The sequence below is a fragment of the Pecten maximus genome, unplaced genomic scaffold, assembly GCF_902652985.1.
Source record: "Pecten maximus unplaced genomic scaffold, xPecMax1.1, whole genome shotgun sequence".
Lineage (NCBI taxonomy): Eukaryota > Metazoa > Mollusca > Bivalvia > Pectinida > Pectinidae > Pecten > Pecten maximus.
This window is the reverse complement of record NW_022980347.1, coordinates 51,810-67,313: the sequence shown is the minus strand read 5'-3', so window position 1 is coordinate 67,313 and position 15,504 is coordinate 51,810. Positions and strand designations below refer to the sequence as shown.

At 35.0% G+C, this 15,504-nt stretch overlaps 1 protein-coding gene across 1 annotated transcript in view; it reads right to left on the bottom strand.

Moving 5' to 3' along the window:
* Positions 1 to 2,129: 2,129 nt before the first annotated feature.
* The window catches only part of LOC117319487 (deoxyribonuclease-1-like), a gene marked incomplete at its 3' end in the record, with an annotated part of 55,137 nt that continues 41,762 nt past the window's right edge, over positions 2,130 to 15,504 (bottom strand). The window contains exons 2-8 of the mRNA XM_033874280.1: positions 10,987 to 11,075; positions 6,234 to 6,314; positions 5,880 to 5,986; positions 5,224 to 5,339; positions 4,707 to 4,861; positions 3,707 to 3,803; positions 2,130 to 2,181 (exon numbers count right to left, since the gene is read on the bottom strand). Coding sequence (XP_033730171.1) covers positions 2,130 to 2,181; positions 3,707 to 3,803; positions 4,707 to 4,861; positions 5,224 to 5,339; positions 5,880 to 5,986; positions 6,234 to 6,314; positions 10,987 to 11,075 — 697 coding nt within the window. The remainder of the gene's footprint in view (positions 2,182 to 3,706; positions 3,804 to 4,706; positions 4,862 to 5,223; positions 5,340 to 5,879; positions 5,987 to 6,233; positions 6,315 to 10,986; positions 11,076 to 15,504) is intronic.

The window sequence follows — 15,504 nt, the reverse complement described above, 5'->3', positions numbered from 1 at the left end:
ATTAAACCGTATATTTCTCTCGCATGATAGAATATACAGATATTTGTTCACTCGTGATTCGAAGTCGCAAAAAACATCAATATTCGTTCATAGTCGTGAAATATATGCTATATTCAACAGTAAACCATTCAATACCCTCTCTATATATTACTACAACATTGACATGGGAAGTACACAAGGGATGATATATATTTTGTTTGGCATAAATCTATAAAGCTGTTTTCGATGTACATAAAAGGTAAAATGCACAACCAGTAATGCTTTATTCAGTGAAATGTGGACAGACTGAATGTTCCTGAGGGTAATATACCTACAGTGGAACTTCGTTAACTCGAACTCGGATAACTCGAATACCCCGCTTAACTCGAAGTACCTCGTCGGTCCCGGCCGAATTCTCTCTTTATCTTAGTAAAGAAAACTCGGAAAACTCAAACTCGGAAAACTCGAAGAACTCGGATAATACGAAGTAAAAATTTGGTCCCAACAATAAAAATCCTACTTGAAATGTTCGAATAACTCGAAGTATAATTTTCGTCGATCGGTGGCAAACGCCGACATTTTTTAAGAGCTAAATTCCGTTTGTAATACTGAACATATCGGCACTACTAACCTACATGCTATTATAAGTGTTTCATAAATCAATAAAAGAAATTGTCGGTTGAATCTTATAACAACAAGTCTTGGTGATAAAAAGTACTGCTTTACTTACATCAGGTAATTTCCCAAGGCGGTCGCCGATATCAGTACACACGATAGTCAACAACTCATCCCTACCCGTTCGCTCAAGCGGAACTAATCTCTGACACACCGGTAGATCTACCCGGCTGATGTTTTTACAGGTGTAGAAATGACACAGTCACCGGCGCCTATTAAATCTTTAAACTGCTGAAACAATAGCGTAATTACTGCCGAGGTGTTCAGGGTACAACTGTAACGGTCAGTGCTGTCTATTAAATCGGATAAAACGCCAACTCAGTTACAGTAACATTTTATACGCACATGCGCAGCCCAACTTCCGGTGCTAATACACATGGAAATGGCGTGGTTATCAATAAAAAGTAAGTAGGCCGATCAAACAGTATTTTATATATGTCCAATAAAAGGTAATGGTTCTGTTACGTTTTGTATGCAATCTGTGTTAAACTTAAACGGTTATTTGTTTTGACATTAATAACTTGTTATTTCGTCGAATTCCGTTTTATCGTTTACCTTTTGCAAACATGACTTGCACATCAGATCGTTATTGAAGTGACTATAAGTGAAAGAAACTTTATCGTGACTGTATATCGGCAAAACTACACCAAATTACAAGTGACATAACGAAACATTACATATATATTTACATGTATTGACCACTCTTCACACTAAACTGATGAGCGACAGAGCGAAGTTATAATGATTATATAATGTTGACAAATATTGACCAAACTTTTCACCAAAAACGATAACTCGCTTAATTCGAACACTCGGATAACTCGAAGTTTTTTCGTGGTCCCGTCGACTTCGAGTTAACGAAGTTCCACTGTATATTGCAATATCATATCGGTATACTACATACACTAAGCAATTTGAACGTGTAAATTACTCTGAACAATATTATTGCTAATCTATAATGAAATTTTATGAAGATTTACATGGATAACACTTACCTCTCCCAACTAGATTTACACGGATCACACTTACCTCTCCCAACTAGATTTACACGGATCACACTTACCTCACCCAAATAGATTTACATGGACAACACTTACCTCTCCCAAAGAATTTTTACATGTATAACACTTACCTCTCCCAAAGAAATTTTACATGTATAACACTTACCTCTCCCAAAGAAATTTTACATGTATAACACTTACCTCTCCCAAAGAAATTTTACATGTGTAACACTTACCTCTCCCTAATAGATTTACACGAATCACACTAATCTCTCCCTAATAGATTCACACGGATCACACTTACCTCTCCCAACTAGATTTACATGGATCACACTTACCTCACCCATCTAGATTTACATGGATAACACTTACCTCTTCTAAATAAATTTACATGGATCACACTTACCTCTCCCTACTAGATTTACACGAATAACACTAATCTCTCACAAAAAGATTTACATGGATAACACTTACCTCTCCCTCTGATTTCAAGTTCAATGGGATAATGATCACTGACTTCTTTCATCTGTAAATATGGAAGAATTCGAGCAGATAAAATAGACGAAGACTTAAGTTTCTCCATCTTATTAAAGTAAGATATTCATTATCCACTCCGTATGACCTTACGGAGTTTACGGAGTGGATAATGAACATATGATAATACTCAGATTGTAAGTTTCTTCCTGGACAACATGAAAGGCTTGTAAAAACTTTAATTTAAAAGATCCAAAAACGTATTCCCAATCTTGAATCTAGAATACCAACCTTTATATCAATACTCGGAACTGACTCCATTTATAAAATAATAATAAAAAAGATAAATAAATGAAAAAATAATCGAATATCAGCTGTTTTAATTCAAAAGTAATTGCGTGTAATCCAGAAAGCCTCTTATCGCATGTTCAAGATTTACATCTTAGGAAGAAGGCGTCTGGTGATTTTGTATTCGAATAACGCCGTTCTGCTGTATATGATTGCGAGTTTGTACCAAATATTTTAGTTTTGGTTTCGACTTCACAAAATTAAAGTGTTCAAGTTTATCTAGTACAAAGTAGCTGTGACTAGATATAACGGAACATCATTTGTCACATACTTCACATGGTTATCCGGAGGTTGCTAGGGAAAATATAAATCGATCTTGTACAGGGGGTTAAAGACAGCCGTCATCAATTTTGATGCACATTCCATGGAGCATTGAAGATGGCGCAGTGAAAAACTTTCATTAAAACTTATATTTGGTTGCAAGTATGTGAGAAAATAATCAAACATGGGTCTGTTCCGCGAACAAGGATATCTCAACCCTCATGTAAGAGTTCGGCTGGCCAGCACTCGGCAAGCCTCGTGCTGACTGGCCAAACTCTTACACTCGGGTTGAGATACCACTGTCCAAGGAACAGACCCATGTTAGATTCTATTAATCTCCGTTTCCATTTGTATTCCTCTTACTAAGTTTTATTTTTGATAATGAGATAGTATCATTTGGCTAGAAACCTAATGGGGCGAATGTCTCAAATAACGTTCCTTCATTAACATCCAATGTTCAACTTTAATGTTTTTTTTAAATGACCCTAACATGCCAAGATGAAGAAATGTCAAATAAGCGTAATCGATTATGTAAATCAATTATGTAAATCGACTCCAAAATTCACAGGGGCCTGCGCTTTAAGCAGATTCTTCTGAATAATTAAATAATGTAAAATGTCATGATGTATAAGCTATAACATGGCATTATCATGGCTGACAGGTCTTGAATGAATCTGCGCTCAGACAAAACCTTGTCTCGCTGCCATTTGTAACATTTTAACCGTTAAACATCTACAATATTAGGGGTTGTTTGGGATATTTAACAAATTAATTGCTCAAGTTGTAAAATTTAGCATTGAGAAAAAAATTCGTTTGGTCTACTAAGAAGGTTATATTTGTCACCAACTTCGAAAATGACTTGATCGATGCAAGGCCAATGGACCTCTTGCTTTTCAATATGAAATTAATTGCTTTTGTTTAATGGTTGATCACTATAACGTTTGATTAATATAGAGCGCATATTCTACCTGTTTTTCCGATAAATTGTATTCTTCCTCAAACTTGAATTCACGTGCACTTCCTGGAACTATTGCAGCCTTCAATTGATCACCAGAAGCCACAAATCTGACAACGATACAAATAAGACAAATTTAGTAATGCGGATATTAATTATCATTTACTTATACTGCTCTAAATCAGGTACTTAATGAATCATATACAAATATTCTGTGAAACGTAGTGAATATTTTGTTTTGATATGTTCAGATACTTATTTGGAAATTTAAAACGATATTGTTGCAATGGCGTTTATAAAGGCTGTGTGCTGATGTTTTCGTTTTTACATCATAGACTTAAGTTATGTCACTGCCAATACAAAGATAATTAAGAGTATACGACTTACCTATATGACAGGTAACGTGAGTGCGGTTGTATTGTTTCGTTCTAATTTTTATCACTAACCTGCGCAGATTATTGGTATATTTAGAGATGTGGAAGCATTTATCATTATCAACCATCGCCGCTGTCATTTTATTCTTCATATGACGTTATTCTTATAAAAGGTTTCAATTGTTGTCTGCGTTCGACGATGCAAGGTTCAGAAGAGCACGTAAAGTAGGTCTGAATGGTTGTATTACTACTGTTGCCCTACATAATTCATGCTGTTAACACTATATTTTGTCTACATTTCGTGTTGTCGCCAGCCAGATCATAATGCCTCAGCATCAAATGAATAAATAACTGAGCCGCCTTTGGTCTGTATATCCGTGAATTTTCAAGATAGGCCACATAGTGTCAGAAAGCTATGTTCTGGGCGGGGATACCGATGGCAGAGTATTCTCAAGAGTTTGTGTCATTTAATATAATGATAATACAATGTAATGGTATCAAATATAAATGACGTCATTAGTTAATTGTGACGTAATAATAATAAAGGTCACAAGTGAAAGCTCACCTAGGTATAAGATTTATTTATCATGAGTATTAAACATAGGAAGCGTATCCCTAGTTTAATAACCTTTCACTTACCTGTCGTAAGCACAGTCTGAACCGGAAGTCGTAGTATCGACATCATCGCCAATAAGCCAGCTATATCGCTTGTCCTTTCGGAGAGAAATGATCTTCATTTCCTTAGTTGTCACATAACTGCAGCCAGCGTTTAAGTCTCCGGCGATTAGAATATTCTGTAATCATGAAGTAATATTCGATAACCTTATCATGTGTTACATTGATGTTCCACTAAATATACAAAGACTTAATATTCGTCGTCGTAATAAGGACGCGGAAGCGAATGCCTATAGTTCGTCGTTTTTCTCTTTAATCTCGTTTAGTAATTAATGATATCACATTTTAAAAAGTTGGCTTAAGTGATATCATTTAGACGCTAAGGGATATCACTTAGTCATGAAAGGGTTATTACTTAAATACAATTTTAACTTAAAGGTTTTATTTAATTGATATCACATATTCGAACTTCTAAGTGATATCACTAAATGGGGAAATGGAAAAAAACGGCGCCACATAAATGTAACCCTGAACCTCTCACCTTTAAACCATTCCAGTAATCACTTGTATTCTTAGATACATCGACGAGTTTATCAATCTCCTCGACGGCCTCGGTGGGCTTAGTGTGGATGGCAATTATTGCCATCTCGTCTAATTCTGAAATATACGACATTATAGAATGACGTGCGATGAAAAAGAACCCCGAACATCACATTAGTAACGACTTGGTTGTTATCGATGTAATGTTTTAAAGTACACATTGACAGAAGAGTGCCATAACGTAACTATTGTAAAATATACGTGATTCAGGAGGAAGTAATGGCGAAAAATATTGTCATTTTGGGATTTAATTGCTCAACAATATACAAATAGCATGCCTATTCGTTCATGTAATAGCACATCTATTCAGAAATGAAGACCTTATTGTCATTTTTGATCAACCATTTACATTTCCAGGTAGAATTGGATATAAAGTATGGATATTCATAAGTATTGACCTTCCATGTATGAAAACATTTATTGATGGTTTCATTGTCAATGGTATTTTATTACTTATAATGCTTTACGTAGAATCGATTTTCCTTTGTAATTAATATTATTTACAACAACAGAGAATAACTTCTATCAACATTTGAACACTACAATGTTCATCTATAAATACACATTCCTTGTAGGCATCAAGTGTTTTAGTCATACCATCGGCTGTTTTCAGGTGAACCTTAACAGAAAACGGCGGTCTCTCAAAATAATCGTAGTCTGGGTCGGGGTACTGGTATGTGTCGTCTAGACGGACAGTATCTTTCCTGGGTAAAACGTATGTAAAATATTTACTCACATATGCAGTAGTTGAAATTATTATAACCAAGTCTTATATAAAATCTAAATTGTGAAAAATTGTTAGTATATCTGTAGTAACAATTGTTTGTCACATCCTCATCTTTACTAATGAATATGTACTACACTATTTAACACTATTATATTATACAGAGTATAGCCTTCCAAAACACCTATTCCATAGACACATATTGGGACAGTGTCAGTGTAGCCTACCTGTATACCACTGCGTACTCCTCCTTGATGTGGCTTGTCCCCAGACGTTGACTCAAGTCGCTAGCATATTCATCAGTGTTACTAAAAATAAGATAGGTAGATTTATCAATTTCAATGTTGTACATGCAGGGAAACAATGGGACATTTATTATTTCGATTCTAACTTCATAGTCAAGATAAATCGCGGACAATTATACCATTGCAAACAATGATATAAGAATTACTAAAATCATATATGTTCACCACAGATATTGTAACAGTGATTTTCCCTAAATATCCTACACTGCCGACAGTGTAAACACTGCTCTTCACAAGTATAGATTAGCACCTATGATATAGAAATAAAGCATACATCTGATTAACACAAACAAACGACAACCACGGTATAGAAATACAGTATAGATCTAATTAACACCAACTAATGACACCCACGGTATAGAAATACAGTATAGATCTAATTAACACAAACAAAAGACAACCACGGTATAGAATACAGCTTAGATATAATTAACACCAACTAATGACACCCACGGTATAGAAATACAACATAGATCTAATCAACACCAACTAACGACACCCACGGTATAGAAATACAGCATATATCTAATTAACACCAACTAATGACACCCATGGTATAGAAATACATAATAGATCTAATCAACACCAACTAACGACACCCACGGTATAGAAATACAGCATATATCTAATTAACACCAACTAATGACACCCACGGTATAGAAATACAACATAGATCTAATTAACACCAACTAATGACACCCAAGGTATAGAAATACAGTATAGATCTAATTAACACCCACGGTATAGAAATACAACATATATCTAATTAACACCCACGGTATAGAAATACAACACATATCTAATTAACACCCACGGTATAGAAATACAACATATATCTAATTAACGCCCACGGTATAGAAATACAACATAGATCTAATTAACACCAACGGTATAGAAATACAACATATATATAATTAACACCCACGGTATAGAAATACAACATATATCTAATTAACACCCACGGTATAGAAATACAACATAGATCTAATTAACACCCACGGTATAGAAATACAACATATATCTAATTAACACCCACGGTATAGAAATACAACATAGATCTAATTAACGCCCACGGTATAGAAATACAACACATATCTAATTAACACCCACGGTATAGAAATACAACATAGATCTAATTAACACCCACGGTATAGAAATACAACACATATCTAATTAACACCCACGGTATAGAAATACAACATATATCTAATTAACGCCCACGGTATAGAAATACAACATAGATCTAATTAACACCCACGGTATAGAAATACAACATAAATCTAATTAACACCCACGGTATAGAAATACAACATAGATCTAATTAACACCCACGGTATAGAAATACAACATATATCTAATTAACACCCACGGTATAGAAATACAACATAGATCTAATTAACGCCCACGGTATAGAAATACAACACATATCTAATTAACACCCACGGTATAGAAATACAACATAGATCTAATTAACGCCCACGGTATAGAAATACAACACATATCTAATTAACACCCACGGTATAGAAATACAACATATATCTAATTAACGCCCACGGTATAGAAATACAACATAGATCTTATTAACACCCACGGTATAGAAATACAACATATATCTAATTAACACCCACGGTATAGAAATACAACATAGATCTAATTAACACCCACGGTATAGAAATACAACATATATCTAATTAACGCCCACGGTATAGAAATACAACATAGATCTAATTAACACCAACTAACGATACCCATGGTATAGAAATACAGTATAGATGTAATCAACACCAACTAACGACACCCACGGTATAGAAATACAGTATAGATGTAATCAACACCAACTAATGTCACCAACGGTATAGAAATACAGTATAGATCTAATTAACACCAACTAACGACACCCACGGTATAGACATACAACATATATCTAATTAACACCAACTAATGACACCCACGGTATAGACATACAACATATATCTAATTAACACCAACTAACGACACCCACGGTATAGAAATACAGCATAAATCTAATTAACACCAACTAATGACACCCAAGGTATAGAAATACAGCATAGATCTAATTAACACCAACTGATGACACCCACGGTATAGAAATACAGCATAGATCTAATTAACACCAACTAATGACACCCACGGTATAGAAATACAGTATAGATCTAATTAACACCAACTAATGACACCCACGGTATAGAAATACAGCATATATCTAATTAACACCAACTAATGACACCCACGGTATAGAAATACAGTATAGATCTAATTAACACCAACTAATGACACCCACGGTATAGAAATACAGCATAGATCTAATTAACACCAACTAATGACACCCACGGTATAGAAATACAGCATATATCTAATTAACACCAACTAATGACACCCACGGTATAGAAATACAGTATAGATCTAATTAACACCAACTAATGACACCCACGGTATAGAAATACAGCATAGATCTAATTAACACCAACTAATGACACCCACGGTATAGAAATACAGCATATATCTAATTAACACCAACTAATGACACCCATGGTATAGAAATACAACATATATCTAATTAGCACCAACTAATGACACCCACGGTATAGAAATACAGCATATATCTAATTAACACCAACTAACGACACCCAAGGTATAGAAATACAGCATAGATCTAATTAACACCAACTAACGACACCCAAGGTATAGAAATACAGCATATATCTAATTAACACCCATGGTATAGAAATACAACATAGATCTAATTAACACCAACTAATGATACCCACGGTATAGAAATACAACATCTATCTAATTAACACCAACTAACGACACCCACGGTATAGAAATACAGTATAGATCTAATTAACACCCATGGTATAGAAATACAACATCTATCTAATTAACACCAACTAATGACACCCACGGTATAGAAATACAGCATAGATCTAATTAACACCAACTAATGATACCCACGGTATAGAAATACAACATCTATCTAATTAACACCAACTAACGACACCCACGGTATAGAAATACAGCATAGATCTAATTAACACCAACTGATGACACCCACGGTATAGAAATACAGCATAGATCTAATTAACACCAACTAATGACACCCACGGTATAGAAATACAGTATAGATCTAATTAACACCAACTAATGACACCCACGGTATAGAAATACAGCATATATCTAATTAACACCAACTAATGACACCCACGGTATAGAAATACAGTATAGATCTAATTAACACCAACTAATGACACCCACGGTATAGAAATACAGCATAGATCTAATTAACACCAACTAATGACACCCACGGTATAGAAATACAGCATATATCTAATTAACACCAACTAATGACACCCACGGTATAGAAATACAGTATAGATCTAATTAACACCAACTAATGACACCCACGGTATAGAAATACAGCATAGATCTAATTAACACCAACTAATGACACCCACGGTATAGAAATACAGCATATATCTAATTAACACCAACTAATGACACCCATGGTATAGAAATACAACATATATCTAATTAACACCAACTAATGACACCCACGGTATAGAAATACAGCATATATCTAATTAACACCAACTAACGACACCCAAGGTATAGAAATACAGCATAGATCTAATTAACACCAACTAACGACACCCAAGGTATAGAAATACAGCATAAATCTAATTAACACCCATGGTATAGAAATACAACATAGATCTAATTAACACCAACTAATGATACCCACGGTATAGAAATACAACATCTATCTAATTAACACCAACTAACGACACCCACGGTATAGAAATACAGTATAGATCTAATTAACACCCATGGTATAGAAATACAACATCTATCTAATTAACACCAACTAACGACACCCACGGTATAGAAATACAACATAGATCTAATTAACACCAACTAATTAAAACTGATGGTATAGAAATACAACATAGATCTAATTAACACCAACTAATGACACCCATGGTATAGAAATACAACATCTATCTAATTAACACCAACTAATGACACCCACGGTATAGAAATACAGTATAGATCTAATTAACACCAACTAATTAAAACTGATGGTATAGAAATACAGTATAGATCGCTTATAAGACAGACAGTTACATGCAAAATATAGAGGCGAGAGAATAGAATTTATTAACCTTTCAATTAATTATGTATCCACTTTAAATATAACATATCAAATTGGAAGCTCAAACCATTGAAGGATGGTACATGAACATACAACGGTCTATTCTTGTTATAATCTATCATAACAGCTCTTTGTCGGATACGCTGTGTCTTTAAATGACGCAATAATAGGCCAGCACTTTGCAGGGACGATTCGAGTTGATATCTGATTTATTGAATAATTCACAATATGTTACCACGTACATAAATATCAGGGTTAGTTTTGTAATTCTGAGAGAAACACAAAAAATGGGATATATTCACATGTACAGCAGAAATCAGTATCATATATATTGTTAGAGAATATTTACTTTTGTTCTGTTCTGCCAAAGACGACTTTCCCACTTATCTGATACCAATTGTTCTGCCAAAGACTACTTTCCCACTTATCTGATACCAATTGTTCTGCCAAAGACGACTTTCCCACTTATCTGATACCAATTGGATATCAGACACTACTCACCCATTTATTTCATTCATCAGCAGCTTGAATGCCGAACCGTCTTTATCTCGTATTTCTTGTAAGATACTGATATCGTATCGTCTGATAATCTGCACAGATAAAAGTCATATATAGTATTTAGTCTCATTAGAAATAATTCTTGATAAGATATTTCTGGATACATGTGTGTACAATATTCACTTCTGAATTGAACACTATTTTTAACTCTCCAACACTGGTGATTCTATATGGAATGAAGTGCAGTAAGGAGGCGATAACAGAGTTATCGTTCCTTACGGAACGGAATGTAGACACGGCTACTTTTGCCTACTTTGCCGCACATTACTGCGCTTTGGGTGCACTGAAAACGGCTCGATACATTTTGATAAAACTTTCTTCACTTGTAAAACTCGACGTGATCTATGTCCTGGCATGTCCCGTATATCTGGGGAAAATCTAGTTATGGAGATATTTTGGGTCAAAGTGGCCAAAATCGACACTTTGACTGTTGGTTTATGTTTAACTCGGTCTGGAGAGTTCAATCTTAACACTGACGAAATGACCCTCCAAATATAGCAAGTTGAAGTAATTCTGAAAAAAACAGTATCTTTGGTTTTTCGATATCTGTCATAGAACGGCCACAATAGGGTTTTGACAAAGGGTCGTATTTTCGCCAGGTCTCATGGAATGTTGGTCTTTTCCGGATGTTACGTCACGGGTGACGTCAAAAGTATGTGTGGAATGTAGTGTATTGAGGGACGGAACGTAATGTACATGCGGCTAATTCTGACTACTTTGCCGGAGCTTACTGAAAAACGGCTCATTACATTTTGATAAAATTTTCCACACTTGCAAAACGCGGTGTGATCTATGTCCTGGCATGTCCCGTATATCTGGGAAATTTTTAGTTATAGAGATATTTTGGGTACAAACACGCCAAAATGGACACTTTGACTGCTGGTTTCTGCACAACTCGGTCTTGAGAATTAACTCATAATGCCAACATACTGAAACTTCACACATCACAAGTACATACCATTCCGGAGAAATTGGTATCATTAGTTTTTCTATATCTGTCACAGAACGGCCACAATAGGGTTTTGAACATGGGTACTATGTACCGCGACCTCACATTCCAGAGAGTCTATCACGGACGTACGTCACGAGTGACGTTATCAAGTCTGTTCCGATTGTCTGATTGAACTTGTAGCGCTCGGTGAGCTGCTGGTATTTTCACTGTCACTGCTAGTATTTCTTAAAATGTTGAGATATCGGAGAAAATACGAAAGACACATTTCTCCACAATTTTTTTTTTTTTTTTTTTATTATTTTTTTTTACATATTTATCACAAACATCTCTATCTAAAAGACATAATTAATCTTGTTTCTTCATATATGGTACATTAAGTTCTTTTTCCTGTCGTATCCGTGATGCAACAGTTTCCGCTTAGGTCACACGGGTACGTATAATCGAAAGACAGTAAGCCAGACATTTTACACTGCACTGGGAAACCCCCGCCTGGGGAATTCCCGCCTTTTTACACCAGAAACCTACGTCATTCTATTTTCAGTAACAGTGTGTATTTGTGATCTTCTAAATCTCAACATACTACTCTTTATCCTCGTATCATATATAAAGTACCCGTTTCATGTGTTACATGTATTTACTCGGGAAAACAGGTATATACCAGAGAAACGCATTCTCCAAAGGGACTTGGATAGGGTGAAACACAAGCTGATTGGCCGGTCGTGTTGCGCAAGTTGTTAAGGTAGACCGACCCTTCGGGTTTCCTCTGATAGATCTCCTTAATTTTATTTTTATTTCAATGTTAATTATGCTCTTATCACAGAAAGCACATAAAAAACATATGTCACCACGTTCGTTTTACTACCAGGGCCACATAAAGATACGTATTAATTAATAGCTGAACCATATTTTTAAGGATTTTGGTAGATTTTATCTTTCCCCGATAATATTCACCTCAAGCATAAAAAGGAGTTTATATCCTATTTATATCATCAGTATGAGCAATATCATTCATAATTATCAAAAAAAGAGAAGATTCTTTGGGTGGTTAACAAAATATGGCTATTTTTATACGAAAAACCTGTTATTTTTAGTGAAAAATTGATTTAAAAAAATACACGTTTATTTTTTTCCTGAAAAAATGAACAGAAAAATTACCCCCTTTTTTTTGCTTAATTAAAAATTTCATATGTATGCTTTAAGAGAAAAAAATAAAAATAACACCTCACCATATTACTTTTGACACTATGGCCGTTTACTTTGCTGGTACCCCAAAACTTTTGCTTCAAGTATGGCTCAAATTACCAAATTAGAGCAGTTATTTTGGAATCTGAGATTGATGAATTTTTTTGTTAAATCTTTACCATTTTCTTTCATAAATTATATTGTAATCTATGTTACTGGTGCTTTCTTTTTTTCTAAAAGAATTTTATTTGTTTGATTTCCCAAACGCAATTAACATTTTCCGGATATTTTCCTCTTTTCCGGATGAAAATTAGAACATTACACTAACGGTCCTTCAGACGCTTTCTTCTAATACGCCATGTCAAACGAAGCGTATCGGTGATACAGAATGCCAGAATATGCACAATATGAGCTTCATTTGCAGCGCTAAACAAGGTTGCTCGAGTGTCGAGCGTTCCAACCTATGCGATAATGTAATTTGAATTAAGGCAAAGCCTTAGAAGAGCGCAGCCTATGACAGTAATCACTCACCGTAACATGTATATGTAGCGGGGGATGTTATCGTGTATGTACTGACAGGTTAAGCTGACAGGGTTGAGCTTAACGATAACTATATGTCATGCCTATATGTCGTGTCTGTACTATGTGTACCTGTGTCACCTTGACCTTTGCTAGTCCTCTGTTCACGTGTGCTGTCTCTGGTCGATGTTTTTGTCGTGCATTGTTCGTAGTCGCTTGCTTTTTCGTCAGTGTCTGTCGTGCCTGTGTATCCTCTGTCGTGATTGGTCCTTATAGTTTTGTATTGTTAAAAAGTGGGATAAATTTAGGGTGGTGTATCGTATACTGGGCAGTCTGATGGATTAATTTCCTGTGTGCTGTCACGTCTTTCTCGCTAGTACTAATGTAACGTTAGGGTATGTAGGGTCTTGGGTGGGTAGTACTAGTCTTGACTTTAAACATATTTTATTGTCTAAACAAGAACAATAGGATTAGGCACAAGTTATTACAACTTATGAAGCCTTCTCCACTCAACATGTTAATATTTACAAGTAATGACATAGGTATAATATATAGTAAATCATGTAACATTTAGGAGGAAAAATTGATAATTTAACATACAATGTACATTTACATAATAAAGAGATACAAGTATATATATTCAAAATCTTCTGCTGGACTTTATGAAAGACTGCACATATCCAAATACATAACTATTCACTTCCAAAGCCAAGTTTTCATTACCATATAATAACAAATTTAAATTTACATGTATATTTAAATCATTAAAATATTGGAACATTTCAGCACGAGCAGTAGCATATATTGGACATTCAAAAAAGAAATGATGCGCATTTTCACAAATGTTACCTCAGTTTACACAAATAGAGTCCTCTGCCAAATTTACACGAAAGTATTAGTCGGGATGTTGGGTTTAGTTAGGTCGTACAGGTATGGGGGTGGTTTTAGGTTAGCATGTTTATTATATAGCTAGGCCTATGCTGCTGTCCGTTTATATGTAATTTCATGTTGTAAATGTTTATGTCATCGTTAATAAAGTGTTAATTGTAGTTCAAGGCGTTTGTTTTCTCTCTATACGACAGACACAAGTTACCCATCGAACCTGGGTTGTTGGTCCACAAGGGCGAGTCGGGTGCAGTTTAACGTACGCTCCTGTTACATATATACTACCACATTTTCAGATTTTAGACTTTTTTTTAGGGGGGGGGGGGGGGGGGGGTTTAATTTAAAAGAATGACACAAAAAAATGCTACAACACATTGTAACATAACTATGTATTACATCTAAACATCTATACATGAAAGTATATATGAAAATTCCTTAGACAGTATGTCTACAGAAAATTGAAATCCCATAGCCCAAGTCATTTTCCCACAGACCCATTTTGTAAACATATTGTTGAAAAGTAGCATTACTGTCACGCAAACGCTTGCATCATCCAGTAATAACACGCTATTATGGGTTAAAAAAAACCTCTATTTTAAGCTCGGATTTCATATCATCATTTGTCAGAAAATATTGGAATGTTGTTTACATGAATTGTAATGTATGTCAGGACTCAAACTTTTCATAGCCATTGGGGCCAACACTGAGAAATTTTACATAGACCGACCAGGTTTTCTATAGCCTCTGGCCATCGGACCACCTTTACTTTCGAACACGGCAAGTTGAGTGACAGACTTGTTTATTGTTTGTCCTGATGTGAATTTCATTGTCTTTACTTTGCATTGTTGGATTCCAAATGATCGTGCACTTAATAATGGCATCAGTATTCTACTGCCATATTTCTTTGCTACTAACAACGTAAA